At 39.7% G+C, this 19,434-nt stretch overlaps 1 protein-coding gene across 1 annotated transcript; it reads left to right on the top strand.

Moving 5' to 3' along the window:
* The first annotated feature begins 1,292 nt into the window (after nt 1-1,292).
* On the top strand, nt 1,293-10,851 carry EFNA5 (ephrin A5). Its single transcript, XM_034774147.1, has 4 exons — nt 1,293-1,330; nt 2,392-2,495; nt 2,902-2,982; nt 9,092-10,851. Exons 1-4 carry the CDS (start codon nt 1,293-1,295, stop codon nt 9,211-9,213), a joined length of 345 nt encoding a protein of 114 aa, XP_034630038.1. The 3' UTR covers nt 9,214-10,851.
* Nucleotides 10,852-19,434: the final 8,583 nt, after the last annotated feature.

Raw genomic sequence — 19,434 nt, 5'->3', positions numbered from 1 at the left:
ATAGGATACCCCTTTTTTTTCTTCCAAAGAACACAGACCATCAAATAATAATGGTCTCTGTAGGTTTTTGCTTCTAGCTGTGGCATTGCAGGTTATAGTCAATACTGGAGGTGTGTTCAAAGCATCACTTTTCTGTTTTTCCAGATAAAATATTAATCATATTTATCACAGGACTACTTTCATCACAGTTAGCAAACTGCTCTAATAAATAGCAATAATCCATGCAATCTTGTTTATGAAACTGAATAACAGTTTTCAGACTTAAAATGTAAGGGCTACATTCTGCCTTTGAATACGTATATGTACCTTGCTGGATCATTTCTAAAATCATTTTTTACACAAGGTAGAACTGTTAAGTGGTGAATCAAGTATGTGTTGGTCTTTGCTTAGGCTAGCAGTGGAAATGGTTATATGTAGAATGGTATCACCATATCTATATTAGTAATGTAGGAATAGATATAGCTTTTTTTCTATAAATAATCCATGACTACGTATGTAGTCTAAGCAAAGTATTAACTGGTTGCATGTATACAGTCATGGGGAAGGACATAATTTCCTGGATGTAACCACAGAGTGCAAATATTGTGCCCTAAATAACACACCAGTTACTGTAAATGTCAGCAGAGGGAGTTTTTCTGAGTTTGATTTAGTGAGAGCCTACAGCAAAGCCAGCTGTTAGCACTTCTTAATGGCTTGTCATTGTGCACAAGAGGGGGAAAGCATCATTTCTCTATATTTTTGTCTTGTGATTAAGAGAAGGAGACAATCTCTCTTGCACTTGCCAATGGGCACAGAATCAGAGCACCAGTTCTGCTTAATTTCTTTCTTTTGTTTGTATGGTGAATTTCCTGGTTCTTCGCACTGATGCCAGCCCAGGAAGCAAGGAATCTAGGAGTGAGGACTGGTTATTTTAAGTTAGTTCAGAGTGTTTCAAGTACACTGTTACCTCACAGAGAGTGTGTGAGTTTGTGTCTGTGTGGGTAAATCATTTTAGTTATCTGTCACACAAAGGAGGACACAGTTAATAAAAACAGACGAGACAGGAGTGAGAGACAGAGAACAAAATCACTTTTCCCCAAAAAAATCTTCTTGTAAACCAAGATAGCTCCCAATTTTTGTCATTTTCTGGAACACAGAACCACTTGCTATGAGCCAATACATAGCTCTTTAAATCACTGTGGATTCTGTGTATTGAAATAAAAATTCTTTGCAACACTATGGGCTATGCTTTCAGCTACAACCTCTGATATTTGTGGCCATAAAAAGTGCCCCAAAGTGTTTGCACACGAAGAATGTCCTGTATGAGTGGGGATTTCCATGCTGAATGCAGGTGACTTGACTCTCAGTTTACATGCACAGATACAGATGTGCTTACAATTTTGTAGTTGCAAACATTTATGCAGGTGCCAAAGATCATTTGAAACTAGTAGAAAATTTATCTCAAGGGATCTATATTCTCCTCTTGTGGATGTGTAATTTACAGTACTCACCATGCATTTTAAGGACACACTAGTCCCTTAAATGACAGAAATGTGTGGAGCTGCATTTGTCATGGGGAAACAAGTAGACACTAACCATTGTCTTCCCCAAATTATCTTTTGCACAGTATGAAATTTAGTATTATGGCCCTGTTATTAATTTAATATTTTTCTCTTTGGGTATTACCTGTATAATGACATAATTTGAATGGCAAGTAGGAGGTGGCTATTTTAGTTTAGTTGTATAGGATGGGGGGTGAAGTTTTGAGTAGATCCTGTGTATCACTAGCAAACAAGTTTTAGGAACATAAGCACTGTGTTACCTTAGTAAAGTCAGGTTATGTTAATTTTCTTCTGATAACTATTTTTTAAAAGTCATCCCCTACCATTTCATTTTGTGCTGGTCTGGTCCCCACTTTGTGGCACTAATCCTAAAACCGACCAATATCAAGACTAGCTTTTCCTTTTGTAAACTCAGGAGGATCCATTTAATTGTGAGTTTGGGAAAAATATTGTAGTGTGTCATTTTCCAAAGTAAGCATCTGGAGTACACATAATGTTAAATAGGCTGTTGAGAACAAGGATTGGGGAAATTGAAACTTTCAAAAATATCCTGTGCTTTGTTTCTCCCATTTTTTTTTAAATAGGGACATAGAATCATAGAAGTGTAGGACAGGAAGGATCTCAGTAAGTCGTCAAGTCTAGTCCCATGCACTCAAGGCAGGACTAAATAATAAATAGACCATTCCTGACAGGTGTTTGTTTAACATAGTCTGGCCTGCAATTCTCTTCATGCACTTGCATAGCCAGGATACCCGGGTACTTGACTTTTTTGTTCCTTTCTTTGTATGGCAGAGCTTGGAATAGCTATATTCTCCTCAGAAGAGCTGGGATATTTGCCTTTAAGATAAAGAATAACTGTATTTTTTCTCTCTTTCTCTTCTTTTACAGCTTCTGCAATCCCAGATAATGGAAGGAGGTCCTGTCTAAAGCTTAAAGTCTTTGTGCGGCCGGCAAGTAAGTTTTTTAGATCAAGCTTTAGAGGGTGGCTTTATAGCGCATGCTTTACTGTGTGGTCTGGTAAACAGCAATAAACCTTTTTGTTTTTTTTTACTGTTAAATCTTGTGTGGTATTTGTTCTGTATAGCAACATTTGTGTTTCAGTTTTCATCATATTTTCTTATCATTCTTCATAAAGCTTTTTGTTTTATTACCTAGCAGTTGCTAACTTGTTGTTTCTTAAATTGTTGTACAAATGGACGACTATACTGGCATTTGGACAAGTGCCGCAGACTTTAAAATATAAATATATATAGATATATATTTTTAAAAAAATAGAGAGAAAAGATAGAAAAAAAAAGGAAAGGGGAGTTTAAGGGTGTCTCACTAACATATTTGGCTGTTATCTCTATTTTTGTTATAGACAGCTGTATGAAAACTATAGGTGTTCATGATCGTGTTTTCGATGTTAACGACAAAGTAGAAAATTCATTAGAACCAGCAGGTTAGTATGCTTAGAGAATCTCTTTTAACAAATGCGTCTATCCCTCTGGTGCTTCAGTACTTTTTTTCCTCTCTTTCTCTCTGCATGCTTTGCATGGTATAATTGCTCTGCTTTGGCTCATTTCTAGCAGTGCTAATATTGCTTATGGTATACCTCATACCTCCAGTATCCTTATGTAGTGCATGGGAGACAAAATGTTGCTTTTTTGTGGCATATGGGTTAATAAAATGCAGTTCCCAAATTTAAAATATCCAGTGAAGTGTCCAGAAGTCACTTTCTGTTCCATCTCACACCCCCAGCATGTTGACAAACCACTCTATCTACTAAATGGGTCCAGAGTTTAAGAAAGATAGCAAATGTCTGAACTGTAAATACTCTAGTTTCATGTCGTTTGTATGCACATTTAAAAGGAATTGGGTACTGCTTATTTAATACTAATGCATGACACAGGCATGTAACTGATAAAAGTTAGTGTTTTCCTAAATAATTCATTTGTACACTTAGTTAGGGAAAGTGTTGTTATAAATTTTCCCCATCTAGTTTTTACAAGAGAGTTGTAATCATGTCATCTTGTGGTCCACATACAAGCGCAAATATATTCTAAAATCTTGTGGCCTCTCTTTGTATCCAAGTGTTATAGCCTTAGAAACAGAAAGAAAGGAAATATTTGGTGATATAAGCATTCTCCTTCTCTCCTCCCACCCAAGTGCAGAGTCAGCAATAAGTCAAATTAATGTCAGCCATGAAAGTGTGTGTGTGTGTGTGTGTGTGTGTTTATATATGGTTCAGATCATGCACAGATTTAGACACATGCTTAACTTTAAGAAAATGACTAACCCCACTGACTTCATGGGACTACACATGATTAAAATTAAGCATGTGTGTAAGGCTCTGGAGAATCAGGGCCTAGATGTGTATTGTATAGAGACATGCACACATAGTAATGCACTACTAATTGCAAATGGGTAATTAAACACACTATACAAAAAATTACACAGACACAATTTTTAATGCATAATTCAGGGAGCACACTACAAAAACCTTCTTTTTTAGGTTACTTGAAAAAGGAACTTCCCTTTGATATGAAGCAACAAATTAATTTTTCCTTGCTCCATTTTGTACTGGATATGTTTGGTGATACTTTCAGCTGAATTAGGTTATTAGGCAGCAAAATAAATAAGACTTTAAGAAATTTACCAGTCTGAATGATATGCCTGTGGACATACACTGTCTTTCATTATTTTTTACTCAAGAGGATGTTCAGGACTCTCTAAAATGTGTTGATTTTGGGGACTGACTAGATTCTCTACACAAATGAGAATTTAAATGCATGCTGACTCCAAGCAATGTATTTTTGTCACAATGAATGTAGTAGTTTTATTATTTTAGTATACTCCTAGAAGAGACCATAAGGGCAATATCTCCCTAATTGTTCATAACCTAAGAATCTAGAAGCCCTATGTGTTTTCTTCTGATATGAAATGTAGTAAATACTGGCTAATTAATGCATACACCCTTTGTTAATGGTTTGCAGCAAAGACTTCAGTCTGGGTGAGACCAATAACAAAGAAGTGCTTTCAGTAAAGATAGCGGGTCACATTTTCAAAAGTGCTGAGCACCTGCAGCTCCCATTGACTCTGTAGCGCCTACTTAGCACAGTAACAGAAGCAAATCATTGGAAGACATCAGGCAATGGGGAGACTAAACCACATGGTGGGCATCCTGCAGACAGAGATGAAGTGGAGTGGTGCCACGAGGAAGAAAGATGGGCTTAATAAGAAGTTTATATTTAGAACACATCAGTTGCCAAAAAACTCCCACGCCCAAGAGCATTGCATATTCACAAAATTATTTGAGCTAATCTCCATTTGATAATTAACCATTCCTGGATCTGACCATTGCTGACGTGGTTCTTTATTATTAGGATGTAAGACAGTGGATCTTGTGGCATGCTGTCTGCACTATGTACTAATTTACCTGTCCTTGGAATGCATTTGTCTGTTTTCTGTCTTCTCACATTGTCCGCCACCATATTCTGTCAACAAAGGACACCAGGGTTGGGGCAGGTCAGGGGCACGTTGTACAATTGCCAATCATTCTATCTAGAAATCATTCTTGTAAAAATTGGGCACTTATGTGATGACCTTCCTGCTTTCAAACAGTGTTTGTTCATAATCAGGAAATGGCAGGAAACTGACAAGTGAAAAGTTACTTCTTAATTACAGAATTTGGGTTTGTAGCCATAAAACCCCATAAAAACTTCAGAAGCCATGAAATGTATCAAATTCAAAAAGGCAAAGTTAAAATAAATTCTTCCCTCAAATGAAATTGTGGCTGTGCATTTCAGGCCAGAATTAGGCCCCCAGGGTATAATTTAAAGTGATGGTATCTAGAAAATTCATATTTAAGACAGTTGTACTAAAGTGTGGTCTATTTTCATTTCCTATCTTCTACGATGGTAGTGACATTCTAGTTTTTACTAGAGAGGTCCTAGTTTAACTTTGCTTTTTGTTAAAATAAGCCAAACCCTAAGTATTTAAAATTGTTCAAGGTTTTAACTGCACAAATGCAATTAATAATAATATTTATAAATCAATATAGGAACCAAAGATAAAAAGTGTGCTCTACTGTACAAGTGCAAAGAGACCTTGGGATCACCTTGCCAAAAAGCCCAGATTCTACTTTGAAACCCTTAATTTATACCCCTTAATGTTACATGAAAAAAGCAGTTCTACTTTGAAAAGCGCCTTTACAAAAATGGCATCATAGGGTCCTTCAACTATTAGGTCTCAGTGATTTCCAAACCAGATTTGTTCATTTACAAGTAAAAAGGATTTGGTTTTTGTTTTGTTTTGTTTTAACCAAATTGTCAGTGCTGCAGTCACCATGGGATCTGTAACTCAAGCTGCCATTTGTATAATCACCACTCACAAATTCTGCCTTTATTTACACCAAGGCAGCCCTGTTGCATTTAGTGCTGTTTCAGGGGTATGACTGAGGCCAGAATTTCATGAGTGAGGGTTGTACAGGGAATTATAGGTGGCCCAGGAAATTGAACTTAGTTTGCAATTTTATTGATGATACGTGAGATAGAAGAGAATCGATTTCATTCCCTCAGGGGTTTTGGTTTGACAGTAGTGAGTAAACTTTTCCTCTAAATTGAGCAGATCGGGACTCTGAATATACACTGGGAGCAGATATGATGATTAGGAAGATGCTATTCTTACACAGAAATTTTTCAGAATATTTTTTCAATGAAAGACTCCTTTAAGAAATCTTCCATTCATAAAGTAACAGCGTGAAACACATAAGTGTGTAAATCAGAAGTAAAAATTGTGACATTGCTTTTGGGCCATATGCCCTTCTGACCCAGTTATCTGGAACTAGTGAAGTTCTTTAACTATCTGTTGCAGTTACATACTGTAATTTGTAAGGTGCTTTGAAATGAAAGACACTGGATGAAAGATACTATGGGCCTGATTCAGAACCCATTTAAGTCAATGAGAGCTTTTCCCGTGTATAAACGGTAGGTCGTTTAGTCCACTCCTGAAGTCATTACTCTGACATGCCTACCATTGACTTTAGTGGGACTTTCATTTGAATGAAAGACTGTGTTTGTCCCATTATAATGTAACATAAATAATATAATAAAATATTTTTCTTTGAATATCAGTTACTCTGCATGCTTAGTACCTGCTTTTCATAGTTGTACCTTGAAACAAAATTGAAAACACGTCATGATAAACTTGAGACTGTTCCATTGGCAATTTGTCCTGGAGTCAAACCTTTGATAGATTGCTAGTCAAAGTTACTATACAGATTCCAGTGATTTCAGATTGGGTCTGAAGAGCCTATGGACCCAAAATTGTACTTCCTTTATATTTTAATATTCTGTGCACTTGCATGTTGGGTGCCATTACAATGCAAATAGGGGTTTCTTTAAAACTGCTTTTAAACTAACATTAAGGGGTACACTTTCAAAATAGTGTGGCATTTTTAGCACTACTTCCCCCACCAGTGTCACTAAGGAGAGTTGTGCAGCTCACATCGTACACAATCCTGGCAATGTAATTTGTATACGAAGGAATTACTTGACTCACCATGGAAATGCAGACACATCTTGCACAAAATGCAGCAGTTGTTTATTACACTAAGTTGTAAGTGGCTGTGAATTTTGCTGTGAAATTCTTTTAGTTAGGGTGGATCAGAAGAAATGTCTCAAGTTATAAGTACATTTTTTAGACCGCTTTTATCCCCAGCTTAAGAGAGATGAAAATTAAAATATCCAAGTTCAATAACTTAACCTCTGAGATACATACTTGTGTGATGGAATTGGTAAAATGACCCACAACTACAGGTATATTAAAGATAGTTTAATGTGATCTGTGTACAGTTTCTTTAAAATGTCTTATTGTGTTAATAAGAAATTTTGTCAGAAATTTAAAAGCTTATAAACAGAGAAAAACTGTTCTGCCCATTATGTTCTACTACTAACATACATGCACTTTGCAATATTTTTTTCCAGTGATGCTGGCTGATTTACATTAGTTTTAGATTTAGCAGAGGATATGAGTAATCTGTTATACACAATAGATAGTAAATAACTATTTATGAAGAGTTATCAAGTTTTGCATGTTTTCTCTTTCAGATCAGTGATTGTAACCTGTTAGCATTTTTTCTTGTATTCATATTTCTGGGGGGGGGGGGGAATTACAGAGCCTCTTGCCACATTCCTTGCGCACCCCAAATTCCAGTTGACTGTACTGGAAGTTTTGCACATGGAGTGGACGCATAGGCCAACATTCCAAACTTAGAAGTCTAAAGGTAGACTCCTAAATCTATGCTTAGGTAGCTAAGTAAGGGATCTGATCTTCAAATGGCTAAGCACCTGCAACTCCCACTGAAGAATCTTTGAAAATCAGGCACTCTTATTTAGCTGTGTAAATATGGATTTAGGTGACTAACATTAGATACCCAAGTTTTCACAGATTCTAAGACCAGGAGGAACCATTGTGATCATCTAGTCCAGGGGTGGGCAAACGTTTTAGCTTGAGGGCTACATCTGGGAATAGAAATTGCATGGCGGGCCATGAAGGCTCACAAAATTGGGGTTTGGGTGTGGAAGAGGGTGGAGGCTCTGGTTGGGGGTGCGGGCTCCAGGATGGGGCCAGAAATGAGGAGTTCAGGGTGCGGGAGGGGACGCCAGGCTGGGGCGGGGGAGTGAGGTGCAGGGGAGTGAGGACTCCAGCTAGGGGTGCAGGCTCTGGGGTGGGGCTGGAGATGAGGGGTTTGGGGTGCAGGAGGGGGATCAGGGCTGCGGCAGGGGGTTGGAGCGTGGGGAGAGGTTCAGGGGTGCATGCTCCAGGCAGCGCTTACCTCAAGCAGCTCCTGGAAGCAGCGGCATGTCTCTTCTCCAGCTCCTACATGGAGCCGCGGCCAGGCGGCTCTGCATGCTGCCCCGTCCGTGGACACTGCCCCTACATCTCCCATTGGCTGCGGTTCCTAGCCAATGGGACCTGCAGGGGCAGTGCTTGGGGTGGGGGAAGCATGCAGAGTGGAGCTCCCTGGTTTCCCCTACACGTATAGCCAGAGGCGGGCCATGCCACTGTTTCCAGGAGCTGTGTGGAGCAGCCCCCGACCCTGTGCCCTGGTTGGAGCCAGAGCACCGGAGTGGGGTAAGCTCCAGACTCTGCTCCCCAGCAGGAGCTTGAGGGCCAGCTTAAAACGGGCTGGCAGGCCAGATCCAGCCCGTGGGCCGTACTTTGCCCACCCTTGATCTAGTCAGACCTCTTGCAAATGTGAACCATACTGTTTTATTTTAGTGGCAACACTGCATTCCTTACCCTGGCAAAACCACCAAGGCCCTCATTTTTGCTCCCATTGGCTTGAGTGGGAGTCTTGCCAGAAAAAGGAATAAGCAAGGAATGCAGGATTTGGTCCCAAGTTTGTTACATAATGAGTTATGACACGCTCATGGAAGTCAATGCTAGTACAAGGTTCACTGCCCTACTTCACAGAGGGTACTGAAATCTACTTGCAGCAGACTGCTGAAAGGAGGCTTATTAAGGATGCAAAACCTCATCGGAATGTATGCTTTCTGTTTGAACAGATGATACCGTACATGAGTCAGCCGAGCCATCCCGCGGTGAGAATGCAGCACAGACACCGAGGATATCCAGCCGGCTTTTGGCAATCCTACTGTTCCTCCTGGCGATGCTTTTGACATTATAGCACAGTATATTCCAGTAACCTGTCACAGAAAACATCAGGATCTTGGAACATCAAAGATCCACCTAACTGCTCCTCCCAAAAAGGGACTTTATATTGGTTTTGCAGATGTTAATTTTTGGGGGGGCGGGGGGGTTGTTTGTTTGTTGGTTTGTTTTTCTTTCAGCCTGAACTATGAGCAAGAATTTGAGGGGAATAACTAGTTTCAGTTCCCAACCTTCCCCATGACTTTCCTTGACCCCTCCAAAAATCAAAGGACTCAAAGTGAAAATGCCAAATTATAACAGTGATACTAGTGATTCTTATTTTCCTCTTCATTCTCCTTTAAGAAGTCACCTCCACTAGCTCTCTGTGTCATCTGTATATGGATACGGAAGAATAGTGGCAGATGCAGTCAGTGAAGGATAAGGAACCTGAGTGGAAGTCCAGGAGGGTTTTACTCTCCAATACAATATTTATGCCTTCTCGTTCAGTACTGTAAGATGATCATGCAAGGCATCATGTCACCATGTCAGGACTTGAGGGGAAATATTAAGAACAGATATAACACTATTTTCTCTAGGAGTTTCTAAATGAACAGGCTTCTAAAAGGAAGAGACACTGTTTCTTATAAGACTGTCTTGTAACATCATTGACAGTAAAAACCTGTGCTCCATAATAGAAGCTCTGTCTTTAGAAAAAAAATATTAATATTTAGGAATTTAGCACACAGCAAGCAAGGTCAGATTTAGGAAACTTAGCTGGGGGTGCGAGTGCTTCTGTTATTTCCATTTAAGTGGGTAGTGCACACCAGATTATTTTCTTTCAAAACAGATCACCATGGTGCTACAATTTTTTTTTCTTGAAATGCAAAGAAGCATTTTTTTGTGACTAAAGTGACCTTCCCCAGGGCTGACTTAGTAGCTGGTAGCCTTGTATGCAGCTCTGGGTGACAATATGTTCTAAGGAGAGGACTTCAATGGCCAGAGGAAACATGTTTTGGACACGGGATATCCAATGTGTTCTTGATTTGTCTCCCCGGCAAGTTCTACCATCATGGGAATAAAAAAAGCCAGAAGAAGCCAGGACAGCCAATCAGCATTGTTTGGTGGGGGTAAGTGGGGATAAGAAAAGTGTTTGAAAGTAAGGAATACAAATTGAAGTGTTGATTTTATATCTTTTCCCGTTCCAACACAGTTTGAACAGTAGAGGAAACATGTTTATCAGCAGGAGATAAACCAGATGGGCTCCCAAAGACTTTAACAAAATATTTTTTTAAAAATCCACTAGAATAGAAAATACATTATTTAGATATACTTTATGCTGAGAGTGAGTATATATGCTTGTCTTATTTAAACATGAGAAAAGTGGTAACCCTTGATGCAATTAGGAATATGGGAACTGTTTTGTTTGATGGAATTGGGGGGTGACCCTGTTTAAGGAATCTGAGCATGGCCAAGAAATGACTTGAGAAGTCATTGACCAGGAAATGCAAGCCTTGGGGTTTCTATTGGCGAGGCTGCCATGATCTTTGAAATCTGAAATATAGTCAGGGAAATGTGTCAAGCCAATATCAAAACAAAGCCTTTCAAACAAAAACTGATGATTATGATTATGTTGAATGTGAAAAAAATGGAACCCATTCCAACAAAAAAAAAAAAAGGAATTTTATGTATTAGTTTTACAGAAAAAAGATAGTTAAAAATGAATAGGGGTAGGTAATGGGCTGCATTTTGTGAATATGATAATAAATTAAATTAAATTAAAAAGAGCTGCTTCCTAGAATTTTGAACAGTCCATGATCCAAAAAAGCGAAAAGGAAGTTGTACACATGTTAAAATAAAATCTGGGGTTGCCTGATACTATACAGTATGGATATTGATGCAGAAGCTGCCCTTGAGATAGAATCAAGGAAATTTCTACTAATATGGAAAGAAAAGAAAAAAAAAAAAAAAAAAAAAAACACACACACACACACACACACACACACACACACACACACACACACAAAATGAATGGGGGGAGGGATAGCTCAGTGGTTTGAGCACTGGCCTACTAAACCCAGGGTTGTGAGTTCAATCCTTGAGGGGGGCCACTTAGGGATCTGGGGCAAAAATCAATAGTTGGTCCTGCTAGTGAAGGCAGGGGGCTGAACTCAATGACTTTTGGGGGTCCCTTCCAGTTCTAGGAGATATCTCCATTTAAAAAAAAAAAACCCACAGTCTAGACACTGAAAAAAAAAAATCACCATTTAATTACAATATAGTCAGTAAATTTCTCTTTCTCCAGTATGGATAGTTGGTGCACATGCTGATGTTTCCTTCAGTTAAGAATTACAGAACTTTGGGGGAGGTGGGCTTAAGGATAAAAAACACCTTATAATAGACAGAGAAAAGATAATATTGCTAGGTAAGCATATTTAAAAGGATTCAAATTGGTTGCACTTAGTCATACTTATATTGATAGTGCTAATTTTATTTTAGAAGTGGTGAATTTCATTGTGTTCTATCATTTTCTATCAATGGCAATGCGCTCTCACAACCATAGGTGTAGTTTGACTTCTATATTGGGAAGGGGCAGCGCCAGTAAGGACAATGGGGGGAGGAGAGGGACAAATTCCATGCCTGCCCAAGGCTTGCAGTTTGGGGGGGGGGGGGGGCAGTGCCCCCCATCTCCTCCAAATTATGCCCATGCTCAAAAACCCAAACTTATCAACAAACTTTTTTTTCACTAGTGTTTTCCACAGTGAAATTCAATCCTTTATTTTACCACTTTGCCAGCGCTAACTAAATTAATAATAGCAAGACTATCACCGCTAATGGACAGACTACTACACTACATAGAATAATATAACTGTGAATTGCAATCTTACCGGACATCAGCTTGGATACTTGATGGCATCAGGCAATCCCAGTCATATCAAGTAAGCAAGAGCTGCAAAGCATTGAATCTTTGGTGTTTGTTGTGCTGAGTTACAAAACTCTGGAAGCTTTGAAGGATGTTGGTGCAAGTTTAAGCAGCTCCCCCCCCACACACACACACAAACACCCTGTGAAGTCTGAGGGACTAATTCTGCAACAGACATCTCTCAGCCCAGATAGTTCACCCCTGTGACCTGCACTCCTGGTTGCCAAGGGCTTTGCAACGTGAAGCAGGGAAATAAGGATCAGTCTGTTTAGTGGATACTATGTATCCTTTAATAGACAAGGTAACATTTCGTGTTAGTTTAGAATATTGTTTTGTACTGTACTTTCTTGGATGGCAAAGGAAAGACAAGTAAAACTTTAAAAAATGCTATGTTCTTTAAATTCTGTATTTAGCAACCTCTGTTGTATATAGTGTTTGATAATAAAGTATTAATTTGATTCTTATGTCTTTTGTAAGTGAGAACAATAGACTTTCAGGATATTAAAAACATGCATTGATTATAAGACAGAGCTTTGAAGCATCAACTGTAATCATGGCTGAGAACTGAGTTATAAGGGGCCATGACACTGCATCATACAGGACTCATCTGTGAAAACTGTTCACCTGATCTCAAGACTTCACAATGTCAAGACCTGGAACAACATGACTTTTGATGATCAATGTTTTGTCCTCAGTGTTTAAAGGTCTGATGTTACAGCATGTGGTTTTTTGTGTTTGTTTTTTTGTTTTGTTTTGGGTTTTTTAACATGTTGGTTTCTAAAAGGCTTTGGGGATTGAACAACTCTTCTATTCCTTTGTTTTCTTTATCTTTGTTGTTTTCTGTTTTCCTTCCTCTCCCTTCATGGATAGTTTTTTTTCCCCCAGAGGGATCTTGCCAGTATCATGTCTGACATGTGCATGGACTTGATTCCAAAACAACAAGCAACAGACTTCGGAGGGTCAAACGTGGATTATTTCCTTTCCTGTATATTTGTGGAAGGAAAGGGATTGTATTTGTACCTGTTGATTTTTCCTAGAAACTGAACTTTATCTATTGCCTCAAGAGAGCAAGTGTTCTTTCAGTTTCAGAAAATCAGAAAATAATTTAACTTTTCCCCTCCATTCATCCATCCACTCAGATTTGTGCTCACCAGTTTTACTTTACAACTCCTCACTTTACTCCCCTCCCCCTCCTTTTAATTTGGAGCAGTGAATGGGCAGATCTGTTTCTGGTTTGGCATCACTGAGTTTTTCCCATGCATTCGCCCCTGAGCTTCTCGGATGTGAGACAAATCTCCTTACAATAGGCTTGCTGCCATTGTCTGTACAGTTTAATAGATGCTGGCATGTTGGAGGTTACCCATGAGTCTGCAAAATCCGCTTTCCATGCTTACTCTTGACACCCCATTGAAGCCACTCATTGTGTGTGCATCTGGGTATGAAAGTCCAGCTCAGTGTGGTCCTGTGCTTGTACTGCCCTGCTTTGCAGTTTCTTTGCACTTATTCATTGAGTGCTGTTTTTGAAATGCTTACATTATATGAACTTAAAAGAAAATGTTAAAAAAAAAAACCCATAAGATCTGTATTTGTATATACACGTGTCCGTACAATTATACCTAAATAAAAATTAAAGATTTTCATCATTTTAATTGGTTCTCTTAGGCTACATTTTTGTTCACTGAATGATGCCTTTATTTCAGGGATTTTCGTCTTACATATTTGTGGGCAAAGGAAGGCAGTAAGGAGTATAATAGGGAAAGGCTATGGAATGTGAGGAAAGCCATGTGTGCAATGACAAACTGCCTGGAACTGTACCCCCCAACATCCTGGCTGGTGTACTAAACTCTGGCAGCCATGAGGTTTTTCACCCCAATGTGTGTTTATAGCCGTTCAGAGTACTTGGGAGAGTAACGAATTGTGTCCTCCAAGTGCTGGAATATTCTTACCTGCTTTATATTTAGGGCCCTACCAAATTCATGGTCCATTGTGGTCAATTTCACAGTCATAGGATTTTAAAAATCATAAATTTCATGATTTCAGCTATTTAAATATGAAATTTCACAGTGTTGTATCTATTGGGATCCTGACCCACCTCTGAAGGCAGCAGTGCAGAAATAAGGGTGGCATGGTATGGTATTGCCACCCTTACTTCTGCGCTGCTGCCGGTGGGACGCTGCCTTCATAGCTGGGTGCCTGGCCAGCAGCCGCTGCTTTCTGGCCACCCAGCTCTGAAAACAGCACAGATGTAAAGGTGGCAATACCATGACCCCCATACAATAACCTTGCAACCCCCCACAACCCTCTTTTGAGTCAGGACGCGCATTTCAAGAAATGCTGGTCTTCCCCGTGAAATCTGTATAGTATACAAAAGACCAGATTTCACAATCTGTGAGATGTTTTTCATGGCCATGAATTTGGTAGGGCCCTATTTATATTGTTGCTTTTGCCCCATGCTGGACCTTTTTAATAGCCTTCTTTATGGCCTTGCTAAGATGGTCACAAATTCTGAGCCAAGTATTCTGCTTACAGAGGATCAGAGCAGGTGCAAGGGACGTACAAACGGCAGTTGCACATGGTGCCCCTTTACCCATGATGCCCCTCTGACTTACAAAGAGATGGTGGGGGGATTATTGACGACTTTAAAATAAATGTTATTTAAAAAAAAAGGAGTCAGAGCTGTCAGAGCCTCCTGGGATGTGGGGAGAGTTTGAGCAGTGGTGCCTCCTCATAGGATGCAGGGGAAGTGAAATGATGAGTTGCTTCTTTCCCCCAGCCATTCTTGCAGTGCCTCTAAAAATATGTAAGACTGGATTGGCTAAGATTTGTACTCAGCTCTGAAACTGATTTCATGGTACCTATTCTGGGACCACATGATAGGTACAGCATCTTAACCTGAGAAATTAGGTCATGTGGGAAGTGGGGGATACATACTGAAACCTCTAATATACACACTATGCATTTCAAAACTCAGCTTTAATTACACCATGTTAGCATGAAACTCATTGAAAGCTTTTTATTACATGCAATTAGTTGACAGGGCAGCAAGTACTAATTTGTAATGTACTGTAACCTCTTTTACAAATGAGGAATGACAGCTTCGTGGGAAGAGGAGCGGTGTATGCAAGTGCTTAGTCCAAAGAACTGGTGCACTGGACGTTTGCCCGTGGAAGTGTGATCTTACAACCAGGGCAGGATTATAAGTGACACATGTTCAGTATGTCTTAACATAATAGCCATGTCTGACACAGCTAATAGTCTTGGCTCAGAAGTCACTCTGCATTTGCTGAGAATGGCCTTTGATTTCATTTCTAGGCCCTGCTTTACAAGGGATGTCTCCGCATTATTTTCCCCAAGAATAATTTTATTCCCAGAATACCAGTGTGGGCATTACTGATAATATTCTGATACTCCTCACATCACTCTGATACAGCAAACTGGTGGTGCAGTTTGCTGTACATTACACAAAACATGGGTTATTTTGTTTCATTTAGATACACGCCAACCAAATAGGGTGGTAGGGTTTTTTTGTGCAGATTTTGTGTAATGTAAATTGCCCCGGTTTTTTTAGTCCCATTTTCATTATGTTTTGCTTTAGTTAGGAAACTTGGTTTAAACATAGTTCCTAATAAACATTATATTACAGTGGCACTTAGCAGCCACAATCTGGAATAAGGCGCCTGTTACACTAGGTGTTTACAACCATGTAAAAAGAACATGTTCCTGTTCTAGAGAGCTCATCATGTAGGTTTGTTTTTGAAATGATTTTGGCCTTCCAGAGTGAATAAAGCCACACTGTAGTAATACTATGATTAAAATACTATTCTAGACTAGCAAGGGGACCTACAAAAACCATACAAAGTGTCTCCTAGATGAAAGAATGCCAGTATGGTACTTAAAATCCAATTCAAATGGTTTAATATAACCCTGTTAAGTGAGCCAAAGCACAGCAGTATTGCAGAAATATAAAAGGCAGAGATGGATTTTTTTCAGGTAAAACACTAGTCTCAGTGACACTGTCAGTCCTGGTTAATTGAGAAGAATTCAGACTAGGGGGTGATTTGTACAGTCAATAACGGACTTCGAAATATCTGGATTTTCCTGTGATGATTACTCCAGGAAGTGCTGGTGTCACTTGGTTACACAAGGATGCTTGTCAATCCTGACAAGAAAACTAAAGAAGAACAAGAAACAAACTAGATACATACACTGGGGGAAAGAAATGGAATGCTTCCATGTTTTGCTAGGAATGGCTAGACTGTACATAGTATTTAAGATAAGGTAGCCAGAGTAGTTCCTACAAACTCATACGTTTTATAATTTACTAAAGGAATCTAATCTTAAGAGCATTCTTTCTGCCTTTCAATTCTCATGTTCAAAGTTTACTCTATCTGCTCTAAGTTCTGTCTTGTGGAGCGCACATGCCTCCTCAGTGACTTGTATTTGTCTCTACTTGTTCTGATTTTAACATTGAAACACATTTCTTCCCCCAGAGATAAAAGTACTGTGGGCAAAACTTCAGTTTTTGTCTGTACAGTATCTGTAAAAGGAAAGGTCAAAGAAATCAATAGCATACTGTAGATATAAGCATCCCTCTGTTACTCCTACTGCTGAGAACCAGTAGTGTCTTTGGTCTCATGTACTGAAACTTGCAGTACCTTAACTAAAGGTTCCACAGAAGGATCAGCTAATAACCCGCCTCCTAGTCCAAACAGTTAAAGAAGAGCTTCTTTATCTCTGCTCTTTCACGTCATCCATGGCAAAGAAAAGGCTCAGTAGAAAAATGACCAAAAATCAAATGCAAGAAGAATATGTGATTAAAATATATTTTACCCTGATTAGCGAGCCAGAAGTGAAATTGTCAAGCTGTTCCCGTTCATGTTAACAGTGACTGGAAATAAAAGTAGCGGTAACTGTTGGCTGCTATCCTTTGTCTGAGAACGGTCAGCAGGATCAGGCCCTGGGCCTGGTGTGAAAGCCTAAGGGAAATTTGGATTGATGTGCATCATGGGCCATTATGTGTATCCTAATCTTCCACTTTTCTGCTATTATGAGCAGGGCCGGTTCCAGGGTTTTGGCCGCCCCAAGCAGCCAAAACAAACAAACAAACAAAAAAAGCCAGGATCGCAATCTGCGACGGCAATTCGGACGGGAGGTCCTTCACTCCCAGGCGGAGTGAGGGACCGTCCGCCGAATTGCTGCCGAATACCTGGACCTGCCGCCCCTCTCCGGAGCGGCCGCCCCAAGCACCTGCTTGAGAAGCTGGTACCTGGAGCTGGCCCTGATTATGAGGGGCTATTATGAGCCAGATTTCATTCAATCAGGAATGTCTTCAGTAAGAGCAAGGTGGGATAGAAACCAAACAAAGGAAATTACTGTTGGTAAAAACATTCTCTTTCAAGTCTATCCCTGCAAAAAAAGTCCTCCTCTAATTGCGAGGATGCATAACAATCTAAGTAGTAAGCCAGAAAGACATGAGGCAGGGATTTCTGAAATTGCTCATCATTGACCTAACTCTATTCCTATGAAGTCAAAAGATGTTTTCTCATTTGTGTCACTGAGAACAGACTTAGGCCAACCCTGAGCAATTTTGAAAAATCCCACTCAATGCATTTAGAAATGTGAGTTATTAATTAGTCATACAAGAGCCCAAAATATGCCAGGTGCTTTAGAACTCAAATGAAGAGTCATGACTTACCACTGGAGCTAACAGCCTAGTGTGAAACAATGCACAGGGAGCGAGTTGCAAACAGTAAGCCATGGGGTAAAGAGAGGCCAGGAATACCATAAGCACAGGTTACTCAAAGATATGCTATTTCATTCACTCCACCCCTTTTTAAAAAAGGACAATTCATTTCTTGTGAATTATATTGGTGCACTAGGTTTTATCAGGGATTTGTGTGGAGGAAGGTACAGTATAGAATGATATATTCTAGCTATGCATCATGCTTAAAAGATCACCTTCTGCAAAATCTGAACCACTCAGCTGTTAACTCTCAATAGCTGCAAGGAGCTGAGCACCTCTTTTGGGCTGCACCTGGAGCTGAGGACATTGGGTGTGTACTCAGTATCTTTGCAGGATCAGAGCCTTATGAGGGGTGAGGGAATGCAAACTTAGTAGGTTTAATAAAAGACTCTAGTGCTGAGGCAGGAATGCAGAGAATAGATAAACTGGCTTAAAGGAGTCAGGCAACTGCTAAAGTTCCATCCAAGAACACTACAAAGAACAGGATGGCTGCTCTACTTTAAAATGGGGTTTTCTGATCTTGAATCATATCAATAATTATACATCAAATGAGAAGCAGTCTTCTGTAAACCGATGCAGTGATGGCGAGCTGGCTTTGTAGCACTGGAGTTAAGTCCCTAGTCTTGTAGCTTCCTTGTCCCCGTAATACCCTTGTAGTGCAAAGTGTTTTGTGTTATTGCTTCTCTATAACACGCAGAAAAAAGTAAGCGAGCGAGGGCATGAATCTTCATCACCAGTGAATGTGGTCTCTGGTGGGTTTTTTTTGGTTAATTATGTAAAAAACAAAACATTTGTTTTCAGGTAAAAAGGAAAACCTGAACCCATTTCCTGTGCTCTGATCTCATTAGCCAGCTTTCCGCCAAACTCTTGTGCTCTAAAGAAGTTTTGCCAAGTGGCTAAATGAAATGCACACAGTGGCAAAGTGTTATGAATATTTATGATGGTTTAATGATGTGATTTTTGCATCCATGAATAATAAAGATTTTTAACAAGAACAGATAAGATCAGTACAAAACAGTGAAGTGGTTAACACAAGAACCTCTTCGTGTGAAGACCCCACTGAGAGCAGCAGGGGCTATTCAGCTTCTCGGCACTCCCCCTTCCTCTCCAACCCAAACCAAAAAATACTAAGAAGGGGGACACAGATTTTTAAATAGCTTCATAGAAAGCAGGCACTTTATCTGTTCTTTATACCATAGTCATCAGCTCCTGCATGCTTCATTTGAGGAAGTTCAAGGTTTTTAACAATAAAGTAACCTTCAACTTTTGAACACATTTATCCTAGATATTCTCAGGATGACATTTACATCTTGAGTACAGGCTGAGGCTGCTGTTTTTGCAGTCTTTCTAGGCGCAACTAACTGAAAAGTGTTTACTGAAAAGAGGCTGAGGGTGAAGGGTACTGGAGTACATAACTAAAGTCAAGGCAGAACAATTGTCATATGGTGACAGAGGGGAAGGCTGCTCTCAAACAAATCATGTTAAAGGAGGAGCACATAGGTAGAGGATTGTTAGACTTTTTCTCTGCGGTGGGGTCGTGTTCCCCTTCTTAGTTCAACAACTCGTAAAAAAGCAATCTTGTGTAAAATCGCCTT

Source organism: Trachemys scripta, chromosome 6, assembly GCF_013100865.1.
Source record: "Trachemys scripta elegans isolate TJP31775 chromosome 6, CAS_Tse_1.0, whole genome shotgun sequence".
Lineage (NCBI taxonomy): Eukaryota > Metazoa > Chordata > Testudines > Emydidae > Trachemys > Trachemys scripta.
The sequence above is the reverse complement of the archived record's forward strand: the minus strand, read 5'-3'. Positions and strand labels throughout refer to the sequence as shown.